The following is a 24,539-nucleotide window of genomic DNA, read 5'->3' on the forward strand; positions in this document are numbered from 1 at the left end:
ACACACACTTATGCATAAAACAGACCAAAATTTTTAAGTACAATCCCAACTGTGTCGAGACAAAGAAGGATAGGCGAAGTTAAACTTTTTAGCTTCCTCTTTGGAAGAGGTTATGAACTTAATTCAGTAACTTAAAAAGTTCATTTTCTAAAAAAGGGTAAAACACTGAATATGTTAAATATTAACAAAAATTTGAAAGCCAATTAAAAACAGTAAGATCTGCATAAAAATTTAATTACTCATTACTAAAAGAAATATATAATCAGTCAAATATTGATGCACTTGTTTATTTATATTGAATATATTTGCCAAGGAAGATGTTAATATTTGCATAGATGTTTAGATATATAAAAAAGGATTAAAGATAAATTAAGATTAAATCAGGCTCTTATCAACAATATTTATTATACAGTCGAACCTAGATCCATCATTCCTGCATCTTTCTTTTTACAGTATGTTTTCCTTTGTTTTAATGACCCAACCATAAAAGCTGTTTTTATAATGTGAATAATACTGTTTAGATCATTTTGAAACTAGCGAGAGTCCCCCTCTAATGTTCAAAAGTTCGATCAATGGTTAATATGGAAGTTATTTTGTTATGACAAGAAGAAAAACAACTCCCGATGGTAATGATGAAAATAAGGATTTGTTACAGTTTGGGAAAAACGCTTCAAGCCGCATGTTTGATGCTTACGCACAAATTGATCATGTAGTGGTATAGGTTCAAGAAACAGTTGCAAACGCCGAAAAAGTTCGAAAGTATACTGATGAAGATAGTGAAAGTAACCAAATACAGAAGCCTTTAGAACAAAGAGCAACATTCTGCATTTATGCAAGACTACAGAAAATGAGCAGCAATCTGTCACAAATGTTTAAATCAAGTAAATATGAAAATCGACGTCTGATATTACAATCTTGTGAATATGAATAGCGATATCAGTAGATTCCGATGCAGTTTCAACTTTTCTTATATTCAATATTTACAATGACTGGTACCATGAGAAATGATCAGTCGAGGTTCAACTGTATTATAAAAATATCAAACAAAAGGTCACATTCAGATGAGAGGCAACAAAATGTATTAATAAGATGAAGCAAGTATCATTTTTACTTGAAGCATTAATATCACAGTGAAGAGATTCAGACGAAGCTAAGTAATGTTCTAATTTCATTAAGAAATGATTTATTCCTGTTTTATTTATTGTGCTGTCCCTAACGACAATAAAATGGGAGTGGTCAGGATTTAATTCAAACTTGTTTTCTTCCAGCTTGTTTCCTTCATTTTCAATTTCCACTCTTGACACCTATCAATAAAAAGAATGTATTAGCATCTATACAAATACTCATTTAATATAAAGAGCAATAAAAAATATCAAGAAGTGATGCCTCGAGAGTTCTCGTAAAGAAGACTTTGGCCCACACTGGTCTGTTGAACGACAATCACAAAGGAGAAAATTGAATTTAAAAAAAAGCTGTTAATACTTACTCGACCATCCAACATATCTCCATAGGTGAGGAGATCCTCTCTAGTGACACCCACTAGCGTCAAAGGTGGTAAGGATGGGCCAGACATATTTGGATGTTTATGGCAGCGAAGTGCCTGCCGCCTTAAAAGCTCATTGTGTACCGCATCTCCAATCACTTTAGTAATTCCAATGTTGACCCCTTGTGTAAAAATCCACATCTCAGTGGTGTTAGCAGCCTTCACAAGAAAAGTAATAACTTTAAGAATTTATATCTACAATAATGTTGCACTTCATAGTTTTAAAACAAAAGTAACATAACTGGTTTAATAAATGAAACCTATAACATAACGTTTTAAGGAAGTGAACTGCAGAAAAGAAGTTAGCTTTTGAAAGCTGCTCTAAATTTAATTTTTATACCAATTTATAATAATTTAAATATTTCTTAGCGTAATACGAACAGTGCCCATTTCTATTAATTAAACAGCAGAGCTGTAAATTGTGTACAGTTAGGGGCCGTTCAAAAAGTACGTACACAAAAATGGAGAAATTTTAAACCCCTCCCCCCTTTGTACATTACCGTACATAAGGTCTTACTCCCCCCTTAGAGTACGTACATTTTATTAGTCTACCCCCCTTTTTCATAAAAATAATTATGTTTTAAATAAAATTAAATATTTACTTAAGGAGGGTGTAGGATAAAGTCAAATTTAAATTTGGTGTATGTTTATAAAGTACGTACTTTGTATAATACCTCCCCCCCCTCCCCATCGTACAAAACCGTACATAATAGCAAATCCCCTCCCCCCCCCTTCGGGATGTACGTACTTTTTGAACGGCCCCTTATAAGTAACACTTTCAAATTAAAGATAGAAATAGAATAATAGGTTTAGCTTGCATTGAAGAAATCATTTGTTTAAATTTTATATTGAATACTTAGTTGCAACCTAAATCTTTGAATACTTGTACATGTTTAGGCAAAAAAAAAAATTTCCTTAAAAAAGGTATAAATTTTTTGACCTGAACCTGAATAGTAAATTCTACATTTTGAAACTTTAATTTCATAATTTCAATATATTTCCAAATTTTATTGAAGTTAGATTAAAAAAAAAGGTATAAAATTACTTTTTGTCATTTATTACTTTAAAGGTATAATAAAATTTTTAAAGACAAATTTTGAGCTTAAGCTGTTAACCTTCAAGCACAAGCATCTGCGCAAAGTTGGTTTTTAATGGACTTTTTTGGCATATCGCAGCTGAGATGTCTCAAAGTCATTTCTATTCCTCCTTTCAACTCTTTCCAACTCTTATTTTAAATCGAGGTTTCGTGCAACGTGTTTGCTCTCAAAATTTACGTGGTCGTGGATGAAAATACGAAAAATATTGCTTTTTCTTCAAGTGTTTTATAATTTCGTTAAAGACTGACGTGTATTGTGTCAATTTGTATAAAATTAAACCAATAATTCTTATATCGGTTTTCATGACAAAAAAAAATTATAATGTATACAATCAGTAATTTTTACCAGCTTTGAGAATTGTCTTACGAAGAAAAAGGGAAGAAAATATTTGGATTTGAGATTGTCAGCAATTGGAGTGGAGAAGATATAGAAAAAAAATAATATAAATATTGAACCTGAAAAATATATTTTGCGTAATTATGATAACAATTCAGGGGAAGGAAAAGGTGATGATATGTTTTATGTTAAGTGGTGAAAAGTAAAGTATGCAAACTGCTTATAAACGAAAAAGAGGAATATTGCAAAAGTGTCTTCTGGCCTAAAGCACCATGCCAAGGATATAAAAGATGAAATAGCATCATTTTTTAAAAATAATAGACATAAATAAGATTGATGAAATTTTTGAGTGCACAAATAATTATATAAGTTTTCTAAAAAGAATACTTAAGAGATACAGACTGTACTGCTGCCCCATTAGTGGGAATGATCTGATTATTTCTTGGCAAAATTATTAATATTCCTTCATTTTTGTAATTTTTCATGCCAAAAATAAAGTAACAGCTGCCGTAAAAAATATGTGCACGCTCGTGCAAAATTACTGAGCGAGGGTGCTGNGGTTTTTCTCTTTTCCGTCTTGGTATATAAGGGCTTTCACCCATGACGCTCGTGCAAAATTACTGAGCGAGGGTGCTGGAAAGTTAAGCGCTTTCCAGATTTGAAATAGATTTTGTTATTAGGAGCTATAATTTCAAACTAATTTTCACTTGAGGATTAATTTAGAGAGAAGATAATACCTTTATAAGACCAGCTTGAAAATGTTCTAGTTGTCTTTTATTCGTCCATGTATGTAAAGGGGCAACATTAGAAACTACAACAAGCACAATCCTGGGACTCTTAATTTTCCATTCTCTGTGCAATATATTGGCAACATATTCCATATTAGCATCATGAGATGCTCTAAGAAATGGACGACCCTAAAATTTAAAAAATAATTATAACTGTGATAAAAGGTGGGCACTATATAATTGATTAGCTACTTCATAAAAAAAAAAATTACTGTTAACATAAATACTATGATAATTAACTACCTGCCCAGTCAACAAATCCTCTTAAGCAGTGGTTCCAAATTTTTTTAGACAAATGGAACCCTAAATAGTGGACCTTCTCCTGGCAGAACCCTGGTGATCATTACCAATATGGAACAAATTAAATAAAAACAAATTATTTGAAAATATTTAAATTTTTCATCATGTTAGCACCTTTAAATTTTCTGTCATTTAATTTTAAAATTAAGTTTTTAAAATAAAAATGAACTATTATAAGCATAGGATATTGGTCAATAGCGAATCATTTTTTTATTTTTATTGTTGACTTAAGTTTTATTTTGAATTCAAAAGTTTGATGTGGAATACTAATGCAGGTTTCTATATAGGAATATATTTTTCATTAATTAAGCAATATATTAAATTTTTTTAAAATTATTATTATTTTTTTTTAGTTTACTTTCATTTTATAAAAATAACCAAAGCATTAAATAAATGATTTATTGATTGCTTATAAACTTAACTACCAGTTGCAAAACTCTAAAAGTCCTAATCCTCGAAGCCCCTGTGACCCTTCCACGGAACCCTAAGGTTCTGCAAAACATTTTTTGGGAACCACTGCTTTAAAATAAGTTTTGGAAAAGAAAAATAGAATTAAATCTGGATTTTTGTTAAGTAGTTGAACATTCCTTTACAGATTACATGACCGTGAAAGTGGTTTATATTGCCAGCTTTAACTTGGTCAACATACAGATCACAGTCATTATTATGGACAGTGATTACACTTAGTAATAAAAAAAAAAGTCTGAGAAAATGACTTAGAGTTGGCAGGTTTGTTTGAATATTTTTATAAGACTAACAAAGCAGTATGAAGTAGCTTTTCAAATATTAAAAATACAATCAGAAACATTTTCTATTTTCCATAACTATAGGTCAAATTATTCAACAAAAAATAAGCACCTTTTAAGCACTCAAACAATACTTTTAAGCACTTAAAAAAACACAATTAGGTAGGATTGGAAAGTTTTTGACAATTGGCAGTTTTATCTGGTTTTAATTGTCATGTCAAAAAATAAAAACTTTCGTCATTCTTTTTTACAATTGTCAAAATTTTCTAATCCTGTAAATCGAATGGCGTTTTCATATGCTACGGACTGACGACGCCAAAATAGATTGGGGTTGAATTAATTGTGAAAACAATGAATAGAACAAAGTGAACAGCGTCTTTCTGCATAATTCTTAGCAAAAATCAACATGATAAAGGAAAAATCTAATTTTGGAAAAGGAAAATTAAGCACATTTTAAAACTTCCCAATGAAAAAAGCATCTTTAAGGGCTTTTAAAAAATGAAAATCGAAAATAAGCACCTTTAAGCACTTTTTAAAAACGCTACACACCCTGTTTTATCACTACTTTTACCACTATTATAGTAAAGATAAAAGTAAATAAATAAATAAAATTTTTGGATAAATAGTATTATTAAACTTTAATAGTAAAGAATTGAAACCGTCAAAACTATAATAAAAAAAACTGCATTAAATTTTTGAGAAAATATTTTTTGGAATAATAAGAATTCTTTTTCAGATTAAAAAATGCATTTTTAAAATGCTTAAATAGCACTTCGTTTAAAATACACCTTCCTTTCAGACTTAGCAGGGGTCTGTCCAGACAGTTTGTGAAAGGTCCGTTTTTCGTGAAATTGTGAAAAAATTACTCACATTCTTTCAACCAGGGTCCGCTTTTATGAATATGTGCAAATAAGGTCCGTTATTGCAACAAAAAAAAATTTTTTTAAAGGAGTTTTTAAATTGTATAGACATACAAGATTATGCTCAACACTGCAAAATTGTAATTAAAAAATTAAATTTGAAAAAATAAACAACAATTGCTCCTTCTAAATTAGAGATGCAACATACAAATATTTGGTATTTAGCCTATACTGCTGAACGCAGAATATTAATTTCGGACGAATAATGGAAGAATCGTCTGCCGAAGACAAAACTTAATTCGTTTACATCCATCTTTCTTGTTTTCTGCCCTGGAAAGGGTTTATTCGATTAACAAAATAATAATGAAGATAAACAAATTTGTGAAGGGTTCGATTAAAAGAAAAATCATTTTGTGAAGGGTCCGTTTTTAAGTTAAAATATTTTGTGAAGGGTTCGTTTTTATGAAAAGATATTTTGTGAAGGGTCCGTTAAAATACCCAAATTTCTTCTAAACAGACCCCTGCTTAGGATGGAGTTATTTCTCGTAATCTTTTAGCATATGATCATAAGCAAATAAATCATAATTCATGATTATTGTAATCATGGTTATAAGTTATCATAATTGACAATCACAGTTTAAAGCATAATTACGTTAACCATTAGCTAAAATTACAAATACATTTTGTTGAACTCTGCACCTTTAAAATAAGACATGCAAAAATTAAATAAAATTAGTATTTTAATGTTACTAACTACCATCATATTCTACTAAAGGTGAAAGAAATTTAGAAAAAATAATGAAACAATTATAAAACTAATGAATTAATTTCTTTTTCTAAATATGTTCAAAGTTATAAATTTGTTAAAAATGATTTAGACAAAACGTACACACTCCTCATAAGCGAAATTTTTCCAGAAACTTAATATTCCTTCTGTAGCCATGAACCTTCGTAAAACGACATCATCCCCCAAGGTTTCGGAAACAGCAAAGCTGAGCTGGCGTTTAACACCTGTTTTATCATCTTCAGAGCTTTTAGTTCCTTCATTTTGGTCAGTTGGTGGTATGTCATCAAGGGGAGTGTCATCTTCAGCTTTCTAAAATAAATAATTTTAGGAAATTTTAATATGAACTAAATAGACAAATAAATATAATTTGAAAACTAATGACATTCCACTTGCTGATAAATTCCTTTTGGTCAGCTAGTGGTAAGACAGGGGCTAGTATTTTTCCTTTTGGTGGTATTACAGAGATATAACACTTTTTAAATGTGTTTTATAAAACTTACTGCAAGAAGGCTAAAACACTTAACACACTTAAAATGAATTTTCAACTTATTGAACTTTTCAAGTCAATATTAATTTCTCTCTTTTAAAGTGTCAATTCATTTAACATTTCAAAAGAATGGTGTTGGTCACAAACACTTTTTAAATGTGTTTTAAAGAACTTACTTCAGGATGAGTATACCACATTTAAAATGAATTCTCAATTTATTGAACTTTAGAAGTCAACATTAATTTTCCTTCTTTTTTAAGTGTCAATTCATCAAACATTTCAAACGAATGGTGTTGGTCACAAACACTTTTTAAATGTGTAAACTTACTAAGAATCTAACACTCTTAGCACTAATCATAAGTCTATTAACACACATAAAAAAAAAATTCTTTCTTTCGTATGATGATTTTACCAAATCTCTCTGATAAATTTCATGCCTGGTGGCATGAAATATATTAATAATTTTTCAGTTATGTGGAATATAAACGTATTGTGATATGCCATGCCAACTACAATCGCCAAGGAGCTAATTGATTTTAAACAGGAAAAATTTCAAAAAAACCTGTAGAGTTTTGCCTGAGGGTGGTTACAAGTTCAAGGTAGTCCCTTTCTGCTATTATAAATTTTTTTTTTAGTTTCTCGCTGGCCTTTGCCCAGAAGTTCTAATACTTGGTGACTATTCCGCCACTGATCGAGATATGGAAATCTTCCAGAGTTCCTCATTAATTTCCCAGTTCCTCCATTAATTTCCGAGTGCCTCATTCTTGCACACGAAATATATACTGAACACTAATTATACCTACTTGCTTTTAGAAATGAAATTATAAAATTTTTTATTTACAAAAATAATTACATCAAATATTTTGTTAAAAATATCAGACTTTCCCTCACACTCAAATTGCTTATTTTCCCTCACTTTTTGGGTGTTTTTTAATTAAGTTTATTCACATTTCCAGATTGATAAAATTTTTTTGTCTTTTCCCTACTCTGTGGCCACCCTGTGCTTTTTTGAGTTAAAAACTAAAAGATGAACTCTTCTATTTTTAATAAATTGTAATGATATTGTAGTAAATTTTATTAGAGAATATTACATATCCAAACAATAGTAGTAATATATTTTATAATTTTGAGAAATAAAAGAATACAGGTAGATTTTTTTTCTGAATTATCTTCTAGTTTTTGGTACAAGAAAGCAAGTTCTATTATATAAATAAAAGGATTTTGTGGCAAACTTTATTTTATCTATAACAGAAACAAGATGTTACGAAGCTATTCATACAAGGAAGGTAACTCTTTAAAGAACTTAAGAGAAATAAAAAATAAACTGCAATGATATTTTAATTGAAAGAAACTATTCAATTGTTATGATTAGATTTGGGCGGATAGATTAATATAAATAGGAAGATAAGATTAAAAAATTGAAATTTCGAAAGAAAAAAAAAGATTAATAGTGTTTAAGTTATTCTGTTATGCGCCTTTATATTTGATCGAAAATGAAATTTTTAAATGCGAAAAAATAAGGGATATATTCTACAAGTTTGCTCCCCTAAAAAAAAATGATAAAGTATTACAACTTTTAAAAGCATACAATATATCAAACATCGCGCCAAAAAACAACAATTTCTACTTACATCAGTTTCATCCCCAGAATCAAAGAAACGTAAACGACGAAAAAAATTACTTTTCTTAGCTCCAGGTTGCATGTACCGATATCTTTTCATGATTACCAACTTAATTAAATGAAGGAATCTTATAGTTCATCACTCCAAAACTAAAATTTAAACAAACGCAAACATAATTACAAACTATCGCTGACAAAGGTAAACACGAGTTCTAAACTAAACTAAAGTAAGGAATCATAAATACGATTTCATTGGTCGATAGGCATCAGATAATAGCCAATGAAAAAGTTCGTTTTCACTCTCCGCAGGAAAAGAAACTAAAATACATATTAGAGACAAAAACAGAAAATAGTAAAATTAATTTTTTCTTTAAGAAAAAAGGACTAATTTATGCAGGGGAATAGTTCAGAATTTTTATACGTTGCACAAGTTTTAATTATGACGTTTATCTACTGATACTACATGCATAAGATACTTTTCTATCTGTTATCCGCATTCGCTTTGAGAAATCGTTTTATCAAAACAAAACTTTTTAAACAGAAAAAAATTATGTATAAAAAAATTAAACCAAATATTATTATAATGGAATGGAAGAAAAAAAAAGAATAGCTGAACTTACATTTAAAAATTTCGATTTGATTTTGTTTAGTCTTTGCATTAATTTTTTTAAAGACAGTTTGCAACCAAAANTCTTTTTTTTTTTTTTTTAATTTGAAAATATAGTTTTAAATTTGAGAAGAACTTACGAAAATTGTACGTATTTAATGAGTAAAGAATTTTTCTCTTTAATTTAAAAATTTTAAAAAAATAATAAAATTTAAATAAAGATTGAAATTAACCACAGATGGTTTAATTTTTTATAAACTTTTTCTTATTCTAATTATGTACGGGAAAAAATTACTCATATGTAACGAAAACAAAACAGTAGAATTATTTTATTTACCTATTTTTGTAAAAAAAAAAAAAAAAAAAGAAGGAAAGAAATCAAATATATAAATTATAAAAGAACCTTAATTTTTTTCAGCAATGCAAGAAAACTTAAAGCTACCTTATCAAAAAGAAGAATAGTGAGAAAAAATTATTTCATGAAAATGAATAGAAACTTGTTTTTACTAAATATGTCGAGTCATGGGATAAAGTTTCTTAACTTTTGACAGTGTTTTATTTAATATTCTGAAATAATTAGTATCACAATCTGCATATTTATGTTTGATTTAGATACGTAGAAATTAATTTCTCCAATTAAAACAAGATGAACAAGACTCATTACACAAAGACATCCAAAAATCCATTCTTTTGTTACAAGACAATAAAAAACTTCTCCAGAAGAAGAGAAAACGGAAAAAACTTGCATGCATCACATCCGGTTGAAATATCCGGCTTATTCTTAGTGGGCGAGTTGACCTTCAATCTTTAATTAGATATCTCATCAACGAAAGGAATGTTTAATCCTTACCGCCAACATATCCCACTGTTTTCTTCTAAATAGTTTAACTTTAACAATTTTAGAATAATTAAAAAAAAAAATCTTTATGGTAAAGAGTTAAGAAGTAGAAAGTAGAAGAAATGATATTCAAGAAAATGCTTTGCTGTTAATTTTTTATACAATTGGCAGATGATTTATGTCTTCTTTCCAATATTTTTTTTAAACGCAATGTGAAAAATTTGTTTTAACTAAGATAAAAACTAATAAATATTTTAAATTGAAATATTTAAAATCAAACGATAATTTTTAGAAAAGATTCTATCTTCAATTAAGTATTTTGGAACTTTTTCGTTAGCCGAGGATTAGAAAATTCAACTATTTTCTTCTCTGTTTATTTTATTTTTTAAATTACTTTTATTGTGTTTAAGTAATAATAATAATATTATTATTATAACAAAAAAGGTTTACTTATGCCCTCAAGCGGAAAAGCGCTAATAATTTTTTCAAAATAGTTTAAATTTACATTTAAAATGATTAATCAATTTTTTAATAAGGGGCCTCCCTCGATCGATCTTTCTCATCGACATTCCAAACGCTCTCTATAAAGCGTAAAAGTAGGATTTATCTTTGTATGCAATGTTCTTCCTTAACTTCGACTATCTGCTGTTCTGTTTTTTAATTGTTAAAACAAGGAAAGTATTATACGCAAATTTTATTTTACCCATTCTCTGCGGTGGGGGGTAATATGCAACATTTTGTAGTAATGAGAAAACTGACTTTATAAAAATAGTGATGGAACAATTGTGCTTAAAGTGGATATTTTCAGTTATTAGTCACCAACTTTTTTAAACCAGAAGGTACAAGAAAAATGGGTTGTCCATCCGACTAGGTGGCAGGACGCAGTTGAGAAGGATCTAAAGATAATAGGAATAACTAACTAGAAAACTTATTGGGGCGGCCTTGGCCTGTCTTAGGCTGTAGTGCCCAAGAAGAAAAAGTCAACAACTTTAGATTTTGAAAAAATTTAATCAAATTATTTCAGATCGATTTAAAGATACTTGTATACTTAACATATTATGGTTCTTAATTTTGCATAAAAACTACGAATGAATTGCTAAATTACCACATAATATATGTTAAATTATTTTTAAAAAAAGAATATTCTCCCAAAATTGAAATATTGATAATCCGCTACTACAATGACTAAGTACAGTTACTACATGTATCGACTGATAACAAGGTAGATACAAACATTCAAATCCTCTAGAAAATCCCGGTAATAAACAGATTTCAACCATCAAATTGATGTGTTCTGTTTTATTAATTGAATAGAACTTCCTTTAATATCTTATATATAGTGCAATAATAATTTTTTTAAAAAAACACCTTTTTTTAAAAAAATGTAATATTGATAAAAAAAAAATAACCAAGTAAATACTAATTATTACAAAGCTGGAAAAAAAACGTGAATAAAGAACAAATAAAAGTACAGAAATGGATGGAAAATGGAATATTTCTGTTCTACTATAAACAAGAACCTTCCTTAGTATCTGAACACCAAAATAAGTAACAGACATTTTTGTTTTGAACACTACGAAAGGTTAGTGTAAATAGAACCGAAATTAAAGTATGTCCATTTCTGTAGTTTCATTTTATGCTTTAGTAGTTTTTTTTATTCTTTAATCCACATAGCACAAAATATACTTCATATTTTTAGACATTAGAGAGTTACTGAGATTACATTTCCGGATTTTTTAAAAAGAAAACTTAAACCTTTTAAGAAATTCATTTGGGTAATTCCAATTTTAAAAGAAGTGAATGATTATACCTAGAGTGCCAACCATCTGATTTAAATCACATTTAATTGGATACCAGTAAGTGACGTCGCGCGTGTGTGTTGAGCCTGATTGGCTTCTGAATCGACAAATGTCACTATTTACCTACTAAGCAGACATCAAATTCTTCAGCATTTTTCTCAAGATTTTATATTCAAAGTGGTTACATAACCTATTTTTTTCTATTCAATTCTATTAAATTATTTTTTTCTATTCTTGAATTTATAAATGCAATTTTGATTGATTTTAAAAACCACTATTTGTGAATAAGTTAAACTTACATAGATAAGTGCGTACTAATCCTACAGTGGTACGGCTCTGTTATTATATAAATTATTTTTGCCTGAAACTACTTATTCAATTCTCATTTTTTCCGCCATTTTTGAAAATCAATCTAGGAAAGAACAAATCTTGGTAGTTATGAGGGTAGATTCAACTATTTTTGATGGAATCATATAGCTACTACGAATGAACTTATTAGAATTTTCAAAGAAGCATTTTTAAATAATTAAATCAAAAGGTCTAAAGGTTGTTCAACTCCGTAGCCTAGTAATTTTGAACTCAATCCAGAAGACAAGGGAACTCCTGGATCGAGTATTGGGAAAAATTTGCCGTCGTGGAGGACTTTTTGATGGAGCTAACCCGCATTTGCATTACATGGAGAGAAAAACCACGAGAACCTCCCACGGTTAGCCTAACGGCAAGGGGACTATAACTCATGATCCGCCTATCACTAAGGATATTTCACGTCAACCTTGTGGTCGATGCAAAACGGATGCGGAATTCGCATCGACTGGGATTTGAACCCGGTTCGCCACTTTGGAAGACGAATGCTCTATCCATCCCCTGAGCCATCGCGGCTGTACTTAATATTTGTACCACTTCGTAATGTGTTCCTGATGTGTACAAGCCCTGATTTTTTTTCCCCAATGCCCACCTGTGTAAACATTCGTCAATTCAGGCATATACAGGACGATTATGTTGGCCTCTCCTTCAGGGGCACCATATTAGGTGGGCCAACCTCGCTCTCACAGTGAGAACAGATAGTACAGAGAAGGAAAGAACATCCATGCCTTGTCCGGGATTCGAACACAGAATCTTTCTGATGCAAGGACAGTTCCCTGCCCCCTACACAGGCCGGTCTGCTTGATTTATTTATTGTAACTCGAAAATTAAAGGGGGGGGGAAACATTGCGAAAAAGCTTTAAGAAGCAGCTTGAATTTTCCAGTCTTTGCCATCTTTTAATAACTGTTTTAAAAACATTTCTTCTTTTGATATTACTTCAAAATTTATATACAGACAAAAGACAGTAAAGAAAACAAAATATCACAATAAGATCATTTTGTTAATTAATGATGGAACTTAATTCTTTTGGCATGTAGCCATGTTTGCTTTATTGTCGGACGTGTTTATGAAATCAAACAATTGATTCATTTGCCTATTAAAATAAATACCCAACACTAGCAAGTGTCAAATATCTGTTGCTATGATAACCCTGTCTGGAAAGCATACTTTTTATTTTATTAATTAATTTATTTATCTATTTATTCATTTATCCATTTTTACTTACAAGAAAAGCTGAAAACATGCAAGAAATATTTTGGTAACCTGGGATTACCTGTTTCCTTATGGTAACCATAAAAGCTATTTATATTAAATTTACATAAAGAAATTTCAATAACATAAAACTGAATCTACAAAAATGCAATGACATACAACGTGGGAGTGACAAACAGGATGTCGTTTTTTTATTTTTTATTTTTTTCTAAATTCAAAACAAATATAATGTTTGTAAAATATACGAGAATTTTCTTTTTTTTTTTATAAATGAAAAAAATGTCAATGGGAATTAAGAATTTAATGAGGGAAAATACAGAGTGCTGCGCAAGTGATCTAGTTTAACATTTATTTTCAGATTTCTTCTCAAAAATGAAATCAAACCAGCAAAGGAGGGAGGGACTGTATAAGAATAAATAAGTAACCTACCTGCCCTTAATAGGGCAAACGGCGTAATTTTTTAAATTCACAGTTTAAGAAAGATTAAGTTTCACAACATAATAGGCATTGATACCAACGAACTACAACAATAGGCAATGATAAAAGCAAATAAGTTACACAGTGATTCACTAACAAATCACAATAAACAACCACTAAAACTGGGTTGGCGGCAACTACAAAATTAAAACCATTGTAAATAAACCATAGAAAAGTAAAATCATGCAAGGGGATAAAGCACCAGTATAAGGCAACAAAAGATGATTTTAAAAATGAGAAAAAAAAGAGTTGAGATAAATAAATCTAAGCGAACATTAAAATCAAGTAAATTGTAAAATTAAAAGCCAGAAGAGCTTGTAAAATCAGAAGAAGTTAAAATCAAAAGGGCTTGTAAAATCTAAAATAGTTAAAGCCAATTAGAGAATTATTTAAGAATAAGAGAAGACAAAAGTCCAAAATAAAAACAATTAAAATCAAACAATAAATTAATGCTAAGAACAAGAAAATTGGTTAAAATTCAAAGTTAAAACAGCCTAAGAAGTACAAAACTCGACTTAAAACAATCACAACATCAAAACAAAAACCGAGTAGACAATAAAAATTCAGCAGGCTAAAGGGTGATAAAACGTGATGTAAACAGTGAGACACCCGAATAAAATGAGAAATTGGTAAAACCTAAGTGGACAAGATAAGTAATTAAGTGTCTGGAGCAGGCAGGTTCTGATGCTAGGTGAATATATTTGCTAGTACCTCTTCAGGCTGGGATAGTATGGACATGGGACTAATATGGACAAATGGAATATTTTTTTGCTAGTCACTGAAAATTTCTTTAAAAAAAACTTAGGAAATTGTGGATGCAACATTGTTGCAATTGGGAAGCATTTCAAGAAGAAGATCGTCCAAACCCACACATGTGACCTATGATGTCAGGGTCAGTTAATCTTTATCAGAGAAATGGCGTAATAAAGTTGAGTTAAGTTTCTCTATATAAGTTATAATATTAATAAATGATAAGAATGGTAAGTTAATTATATATAGAGTAATATAGCACATCGAATTAGTTGAGATATGACTTTTTCTGGTTTATTTCTTTTACTTAACTTAGACTTATTATTTGTTTATGTATTTCATTGTAACCGTGATATATTTTTGTTTTGTGTACTTGGCAACTTCGATGCATAATTAGTTTGTTTATGTTCCACATGGCTTCGTGCCTGTCTTTGTGTTAAGTCTAGGTGTAAATATATAGTGAAAGAGTTGAAATCTCTGAGAAAGAATCTTTGTGAAGGAATTTAGAATGTGTCACTAGAGAATTGATACTTGGCGAGCTTAACTTACTCGAAATAGAAAGAACAGTTGCTAACGTAAACAAATGTAACGTTTCAACAACCAATCAGGATCGAGATACTCACACTACGTCACCTGCAGGTATCATATTGGATACCTACAAGCGACGTCATTGTGGCATTCGTTTATGCCGCGATTCAGAAGCCAATTAGGCTCAACAATCACGCGTGACGTGGCTTACAGCTATCCAATAAAATCCAATTTAAAAATAAGCGTGATAATAAACCAAGCCTAATTGTAGTAATGTTAATTAACCCGCGAAGAGCAACCACGTGATTAGGCACAACCATGTAATTTAAATCATATGGTTTGGCCTAATCACGCATTCTTCTTGAGTTGCAAATACCTAATTGGCAGAGCAGTGTTACACAATATGTAGTTTGATTTTACAGAAAATTAACACATTTGATTTTACAGAAAATTAAAGAAACGGAATTTTTCAGTGCTGATCGAGAGTAAATTTTTCAGTTGCTTTTTAATTGTGACTTAATACTGTTTTTATTTGTTGCTTTTAAGGACAGAGAATAAGAGACATGAGATGAGCAAATCTGATTACATATTTTAATAAACACTTTTGATTCGCTTTTTTAATTATCTGATTATGGATCAAATGACGTCGCGGTGCTACTGTGGACAACTCAAAATTTAACAGGTTTTATACGTGTCTTACAAATATTTAATAATGACTATGAAATCACGCTAATGCTTGTGAGAATTTATTTTTTTAAAGTTACCATCATTTAAACGTTTAGAGAATCGTCAAGGCATACTTTGGTGATGCAAATACATTTTCTTTAGAAAAGAACTTTTACTGGTGATCACAAATATATTAAAGGATCGAGGTTTGTCTCATATTCATTATAACTATTATATTTTACCATGATTATTATACCATATAATTTTCATACGGTAATAATTTTTTTTTAAATCTTTTTTTTCCTTACTAGCGATTTGAAAGATTTCGATATTGCTGCATTTTCTTGCTTAGCCCTTTAACGCCGGTGTCCTTTTTATATACCTTTTTCCTTGACGCTTCAATTACAAGCAAAAATGTAATTTATTATTTTTTTAATTATAAAACACAATCTAATAATTACTAAAATATATACGTTAGATTATAGAAATTATATTTATACTGAAATATAAAATCCAAAATAAGTAAATAATAATAATAGTAATGGTTTGAAATTTCTTTTTTATTCATATTCAAAAATTTATCAATCATTGATTTTTGTAAATTATTGAAATTTTAATGGTGAATAGCTGTTATTTTTCGACCTAAATAACTGCAAATCTGTAAAATTATTGTTTGAAAGTGAGACATGTTTGGAAGAAAAAGACAACAGTTTTTCAAGCTGTCTTTCATAATTATAAATTTCATAATTATAACTTCATAATTATAATTTCATAATTATAATTTCATAATTATAGTTTCATAATTATTCATAATTATAATTTCATAATTATAATTAATTCATAATTATAATTTCATAATTATAATGAAACCATAATTATAATTAATTCATAATTATAATTAATTCATAATTATAATTAATTCATAATTATAATTAATTCATAATTATATTTAATTCATAATTATAATTAATTTATAATTATTAAATTGCTAAGTATAATATTTATCAATTATTTTGACCTAAATTTATTCAAAATAAAGAAAAACACATGAAAAATATAATTAATACAAATTCTGCATAAAAGGTTTAAATAATTTTCAATAGCTAATGTGCATATTGCATATTGGAAAACTATGCATATTTTTGGTATATTTCTTCGCAAAGCGATATATTAACCAACAAAGTTAGAGTTTCATGTTTTCACACATTTTTTCATTTCGAATATACATAAACTATGTTTTAATTTTTTATTTACGACAGCAACCTTTTAGAGGAGCAGATGCATAAAAATGACAATGATCGAAAACATCTGTCCAATTATATATTTAAGTAAAACGGCTGCGTGAGTAAAAAGTTATTTCCAAAACTCTTCATTATCATTACAGAAAGGAACATCATCATACACAGAAATACCACAAAGAAGCAAAGGAACATTTACTTGAGACTTAAAATTATTTGCAAATGGAAAATTTTCAAAATTTTACTTACTAGAAACGATTTTTTTGAATTAAATTTTTTGATTTCGCCAATAATTATGCTGTTTCGTTTTGTTTTTTTAGGTCCGAGATTGTCGCGAATGTGCAGCTGGCCGAACGTTCTCCTTCGTGTTGGTCTTGTATCCATTATCATTCCTAAACGATTGTGTGGAATGATTGATACAAAGTCGATGATAGCCCGGCTTCTTAATTACCGAAGATCCAATGCGGAAGTTTCGTTAAGCAATCAAAGAATCGAGACAATTTTTTTCTCTCCAAGTGATTTAGAAGCTTTGATTATGTAGAATTTCCTTCGCAAACCCTTTTTTTTCTTCCTTCACTTTTTTCTTTAATTTTGAATGTAGTAACAAGATTTTATTCTTGCGCTTAAAAAAGCAATAAAACTTATGCTTTAATATTTGATTCTTAGTTTAATGAATAAGATTTACAATTAATTTGACAACTCCGTAAAGTTGGTAAAGTCATGATCTATTCTTACGGAAATCAGTTTTTTTTTTCCTTTTCTCATTTACCCTTTGGGTACTTGCGACTCTAAAAGAAGTGAAGTGATTACGTCTAACAATGTGATTTAAATCAGATTTAATTGGCTACCGGTAAGCGACATCACGTGTGTGTGTCGAACCTGATTGGCTTCTAAATCGGCAAATGCCACGATTTACACAAGATGACGTCACTAGCAGGTTTTTAATTAAAGCTCAGCTAAAATATATTAAGAATGCTTAATATTATTCAAAAACGAAAATTATATTTCAGACCATCACCGTCGTCAATAGCCCATCGCGCAGCTTTAGTGCGACGTAAATAAGGTACCTACCAACCGATATTATGAATAAAATACTTTATTTCTAGCTAAAATCAAGCTAATCATTGAATAAATTATATCACAGTAATTTTTACTCAAGCTGCTCATCCCACTCATAAAGTTAAGAACTTGTAAAAACAAATAAATACACAATTTTTCTCTTAGATAACTTTAACCTTTATTATTCAGCGTACTTAATTATGTTGTTTGAACTAATGTAAACACTAAATCATTTCACCCTTTGACTTATAAAGGACATCGATATCCTTTCTATATATATTACATGTCTTTTTGACGCTCTAATTACAAGCAAAAATATATTTTGGTATTATATATTATTATTATTAAAAAAAAAATAATTATAAAAATAAAAAACCAATTATACAGTTACTAAAAAAAATCTGTTCGATTATCGGAATTATATTTGCACTAAGAAAGTAATGTGGATTTTTTCTTCATTGATATTTAAAAATTTATAAATAATTAATTTTGTAAATTAAAGAAATTTTAATGGTGAACAATTGTTTCTCTTACATCTATAAAGGAGTGCGTATTCGAAAAATTATTGTTTGAAAGGGAGCCGTGTTTGGTAGTTGCTAGTAGTATTTTCATTAAAAAGTACGGCTTATAAGCCCATATCAACTTGAACAAATAGCAGAAATTTGAGAACGATGCCACAAAGATACATTCAGGATTGCAGTGGGATTCAAACCTGTTACCTTAGCACTATATACAGCGTTTGGAGTAACGGCAAGATCAGTTCGACATTATCGGAATTTAATTGTTTTCTAATTTAAAAAATTTATCGCAATAAAAGAAAGAGTGGTAGTTAAGGTAGTCAAAATCTGGTGGATATGCAGATGGATGAAGAAGTTATAATTCGAATTCTTGTACTTCTGTCAGAGTCATGTTTGATTAAATGTTGTGACCCAGAGCTTCTTCTGATTTCTAAGATCTTTTCGGATCTTGGGCTTCTAATCTCTAAGTTGATAACTTTAAGTCGATTGCTTAATCCGTTTAAGCATTTTTTCTTTGGCTTTTTGTCTAGCGTTTTCCTGTAGATAGCAGTTCATTTTGTTCCGGTGATATAAGACGGTCAGTCTCAACGATGATCCTTAATTCATCATCATTGATCTTTGATTCTGCTGAACAAACGGCTCATTTATAAGGTCAAAATTACCTGTTCGAAGCAGGGCCCGATTAACCTATAGGCACACTAGGCACGTGCCTAGGGCCTACAAAATTCAGGGGCCTACGAAAAACTTGGGAGAATAAAATTTGTAGCCAAAAATAATTTAGCTTTAAAAACAACAAGTGTATTTTGCACAAAATTATGAAGATACAAATAAAAATATAATATTTTTCGGTAATAAATTATTTTGCAGAATCTTATGATCTAATATATTACTTTTTTGCGATTTTTGGATTCAACGAAATCTTGTATTATGCTGTCGAATTCCAAACTACGCAAAATGTCGAAAATTTTAGCATATATTTTGAAAAGAGGGGAGAAGTGGGGGAAGGAGGGGAGGGCCCAAAAACGGCTATGCCTAGGGCCTACGAAAGGTATAATCCGGCTCTGGTTCGAAGTTTGGTGAATCTACTTGATTCTGTTCGCTGTGTCGTTACCCTAGAGCTAAACACATGAGCTATTTTTCACTCGCTTTGCGATGCCGCTTTAGCTCCGAGAAAAAAACTTACTGCGAATTTCTGTCCATTCTATATTTAATAAAATAATTTTTTTTGAAAAAAATATTTTTTATAACGTGTTTGAAAATCCTTGCAATCAGTGTTTATAATTTGGCGAATATCTGCGCAGCTCGCTGAAGTGTGGCAATATCGAAGCTTTCGATGGCTTTCTAAATGGTAGTTTTGATTTTTTAAGTAAAATTTGAATTTAATATTGACTCCCAAAAATGGATCACATAACAACAACAAGACTGTGCATAGTCAATAATAAAAAAATTTCCATCATGCTCCGAACTTAATCGAAAAAGTTTAAAACGAATCTCGCTAAGTACTTAAAAGTTACTATTTACTTTTCATGTGGTTTAATAAGTGCCATCATGTGAAATATTGTTTTCAGTTTTCCTGCCCCTTTTTAATATTCTAATTATTACGTTTAAAAAGGGACAGAAAAACCCTGTGACGCTAGAAGATTTGTCGAAGCATCTTTAAGAATCGAATCGAAACTTTCTCCGTTAATCTTGACTGAAAGAAGTAAAAATACTTTAAAATTCGATTTCTCAGGAACCAATCAACCGATTATGCTCAAATTTCACATTTTTGTACATTTCCGAAAAAGATGTAAAAGATTCCATAGCTTACAATTTAAAAAAAATTTTGACTATTATTAAAGAAAATAATAAAAAAAGAATAAATATTCACTAAAAAATATTTTTTGGATTAATTATCTTCGGATAAACGAATAATATATTTGTGTGCCAAAATTCTTCGATTCGCATGTTAAGTTTTCGAGATATGGCATAACTAAGAATTTCATTTGAAACACTGCATACTAAAGTACAAAAATAACCATTTTCGGAATCTTTCTAAAGGTCTGGTTTCTTAGGACAAGCGCCTTATCTGGGCGTCAGCGGGACGTCAACGTCACGCTGACGCCAACAAAATACTGGTTTGTTAGCTCAAGGCCTGGTTTCTTAGAACTAGCGCCTTATCTGGGCGTCAGCGGAAAGTTGACGTAGATCTGACGCCAAAAAAATACTTTTTTGTTAGCTCAGCGTGAGCAGTCGGTCCAACGCAGACATTATCTCTCATTGCGCATGCGTTAATAACGTAAACAAATATTTATTTTGAATTTGTATTGATTTTGTTATTGTCGACCAGTGTTTTAGAGAACAAATAATGACTTTGTCCAAGAAAAAACACATTATAGCTGAGCTAAATGAAGAGTGCTATATTGAATAAGATAGCTATGTTTNTGCTATATTCTTCTTTGACATCAACGGTTTTTTCCTACATACGCGACCCATAAGCCGAAACTCATTTAAACGCCGTTTGATGGTATTATTGCTTACGTGCTTGCCTGTTAATTCAGCGAATTCTTTTCTGATGTCCGGGGCGGTTTTGTGACGATCAGCTTCAGAAATTCGATGAATAATTCGATCTTCTCGTTCGGTAGTTTTGCGAGGACGTGGTTTTCGGGATGATTTTTCAATACTTTTGGTCACTTGAATAGATTTCAATGCTTGGAAAACTGCTGTTTTTGATAATTTTAACCGCCTACCAATTTCTCTAATGCTTAAACCTTCTTTTCTCAGAATATCTATTCGACATCTCTGTTCATTGCTAACATTTTTTCCTTTACTCATAATAATGTTGAAATTTGTACTAAAAAAAATTAAAAAAATATTAATTTAATGTTTTAAAGCATCAAGCAAAGATAATGCAGTAAATTACACTTACATTGATCGATAAATTGATTGTAATCATTCAATAACTCATGATTAGACAAACTGTCCTTAAGTATAGGAAGCTTGACAAAATACTATATTTTTTAAATAAACTTCTATGAAGCACTTGTGAACACGAATGAATTATTTAAGGATTGAAGTTCAACTAAGGTAGAATTCGTCATTATAGATATCTTGATCAAAACATAATATTCATCCAATATAATGACGCATTTATTTTGAAAACACAGTTCTTAAGTACGTGAGCACCACTGTAGGTTTAAATTAAGTTGTGCTCAGTTCGTCTTCCTAAACCAGTTTGTAGTCATTAAATTTAAAAAATTAGTTGTAGTTAGCTACAAAAATAATCTAGTTTTTCCGACCACTGACAAATATGATACATAGAATTCACATACAAATATTTGTAATTAACTTTTAAAATGATGAAAATAACTGTTATTATGCAATGTACATACTTTTTCAATAGTTCAATTAAACATAGGCTCATAAACGTTCAAATGGAATGAATTAAATTTGCGATAAGTTATTAATTCAAATAATTGCCACAATATATTTGAGCAATATTTCTTAAATCATTTTCAAAAAATAGAAAATTTCATTTCTTCTTTTAACTTTAGGGCCTTTTAACAACTTTTAACCAAGCGGAGTCTGAGTCGAACAGATTTTTCTGACACCAATTCCGACTCCTGCAAAATTTAAATAAGTTTACTTTAAACAAATTCTTTTCTGTTTAAGGCATGATTAATTTTGTCTTCCTTTAAAAAAAAATTATCATTGTTGTATTTAGATTTATAGTCAACTATCATTATACATATTTAATAGTAGTTATTCTTAAGTTTGATGACTCTACTTTTCAGAGTAATATTTTAGAATATATTTTTTCTACTTTTTAGAACATATTTTGTTATGAACTTGTTTTCTCGAAAACTCGCTATCTCGAAATTTTTTTGTTATTTCTTGGTATTTAGGATGTTTTAAATGGCTCTGATAATTTTATCATTTATTATTCTTAATAAATTGTTATTTTATTATTATTTTTTATTCATAGCTCCATTATTTATTTTTCAAATCTTTAACTTATACTTTAAATTCATTGCCTCCTATAATGTGTCATATTTTCAACATACTAAATATTTGAACGGTGCCAACATATCATAATGTACCGAGAACAAACCGCATTATACTTCAAAGAAAACGGTTTGTTAAGATTACTTTATTTGATAAATCGATAACGGAAGAGTATATTTTTACCTGCTTTGTTTAAATGAATCGTGCTTTTTTTCCCATTAGATTATGAATGGAATAACTCAATCTCGTTTTTTTATTATCTGAGACACTATTATTTCAATAACTGAAGTTTATTTGAAAAGAAGAAAAATCTTTGTTCTATGATGTAAAAAAAAAAAGGGTGAAAGAAAAGATAAATTTTTTTCGCTATATTTATCATGAGTTTGCTTGAACAAAATAACGTGAACTCAGGCAGGCCTGATAGTGAGAAGGAAAAGCGAAAAAAACTGGCAGTAAAACCATTTTTATTATATATACTGGTTTCGTATGCATCAGGAAAAAAACTAATAACTGGGATCAATTTTGTTCTAAAGAAACTGATTTTTTATTATTAACTTCCATCTCAGTGTCAGAATTTTTTCAAGCATTCTGCGACATCCGTAGCTGTAACTATCGAAAAAAAAGACGGACGGCGAAATCACGCGAATCGGACTCTTCGAAAAGGGGTCACTAAATGCGTGTTTTCATTTCGAGATTCAGTTGCTGTAATAAATTATATCGTATTAAAAATGTCGGATTTTAAAAACTGTGTGGAAATCAATAATAATAAAAAAATTAGAGCGAAAATTTCTGCAGGAAAGAAAACCAAATTTTACTTCATTATTCTCAAGTGAGAATAGAGAAATCACAAGCATTTTTCCACTCCGATGAGCGAGAAAGACATCTTTAGAATAGAATTCTGAAGAAAAGATAAGACCTTCGAAAATTTTTGGGGAAAAAAAAAATTTTGCGACAATGTCGCCACTCTTCTGCCACGGGGGCTTCCACTATCGACTAAAAATAATCTAATAGCCACCTTCGGATTTATATATAGCCGCTTAGAGAAATATAAATATTCTGGTAGTTACAAACATAATTATATATATATAAAAAAATATTAATATTACTATACTACTTTTTTAATTTTTTCAGTTACGTATGAATCCTGCTATAGCTGAATTTCAGTAAGAGTAAAATACATGCATGATACGGAAAATCATGATTTTATTTCAGTAAATTTTTAATGAAAAAGAGATATTTTGACTGCCGTAAAACGTTTATAATGTAACAATTATATTTAGTTCTAAAACTGAGAAGTGAGTTGTTTTCTAAAACTTATATTTTTGTTACTTTAGCACATAAATTGGCTTTCATTTCAAAACTTCGAAACAACATAGTGTTTCTCTTAACAGCATACAACGTTACTAATTGCATACTATGTTTCTAATAGCAAGTAAGTTAGAATTATATTATGATACTCACAGACAAACATTTTGAGTAAAACACGAGACAGTTTTTCATGTGTCTGACAAAGTCGGTTACAACTTTCACTGATAAATTCTTGAACAAAAGAAACTTAAAAACAAAAGAAGAGCTTTACGTGTTTAGAGTCGATTTATGCGGTCATTTTGAAGGTTATGATATTTTGCCGAGATTTCGTGATAAAAGTTCACATGAAGAAAAAAAAAATGTCCCCTATATTTTCTGATTGTCTTTCAATCTAAAAGGTGTCCCTTCTATTCATGCATTTTTGCCATTGAAAATCGTGACTTCATGAAATCAACAAAACTATTTGCCCATTTCAGAATGTTGATGATTTAGAAAACGAGGTTTTTATATTTTAAAATAGCATTATTTCTCAACATTACCGATTGTTAGCGCAACAATTTCTCACAATGTATTTGCGTATTTTAAATCTTAAGACTTTCTTTGTTTGGTATTAGACTATAATTATC

At 29.6% G+C, this 24,539-nt stretch overlaps 1 protein-coding gene across 4 annotated transcripts in view; it reads right to left on the reverse strand.

Annotated features, from left to right (window-relative positions):
• Nucleotides 1-24,539, reverse strand: part of LOC107453600 (transient receptor potential cation channel subfamily M member-like 2) — an 83,651-nt gene that overhangs the window by 43,134 nt on the left and 15,978 nt on the right. For 2 of the 4 annotated variants that reach the window (XM_043044090.2, XM_043044091.2), the window contains exons 2-5: nucleotides 6,560-6,766; nucleotides 3,714-3,893; nucleotides 1,487-1,702; nucleotides 1,112-1,304 (exon numbers count right to left, since the gene is read on the reverse strand). In XM_043044090.2, coding sequence (XP_042900024.1) covers nucleotides 1,112-1,304; nucleotides 1,487-1,702; nucleotides 3,714-3,893; nucleotides 6,560-6,766 — 796 coding nt within the window. Of the gene's footprint in view, nucleotides 1-1,111; nucleotides 1,305-1,486; nucleotides 1,703-3,713; nucleotides 3,894-6,559; nucleotides 6,767-8,575; nucleotides 8,803-24,539 lie in introns of those variants that run through there. The other 2 variants (XM_043044088.2, XM_043044092.2) reach the window with 2 other exon arrangements.

The sequence above is a fragment of the Parasteatoda tepidariorum genome, chromosome 10, assembly GCF_043381705.1.
Source record: "Parasteatoda tepidariorum isolate YZ-2023 chromosome 10, CAS_Ptep_4.0, whole genome shotgun sequence".
NCBI classification, from domain to species: Eukaryota; Metazoa; Arthropoda; class Arachnida; order Araneae; family Theridiidae; genus Parasteatoda; species Parasteatoda tepidariorum.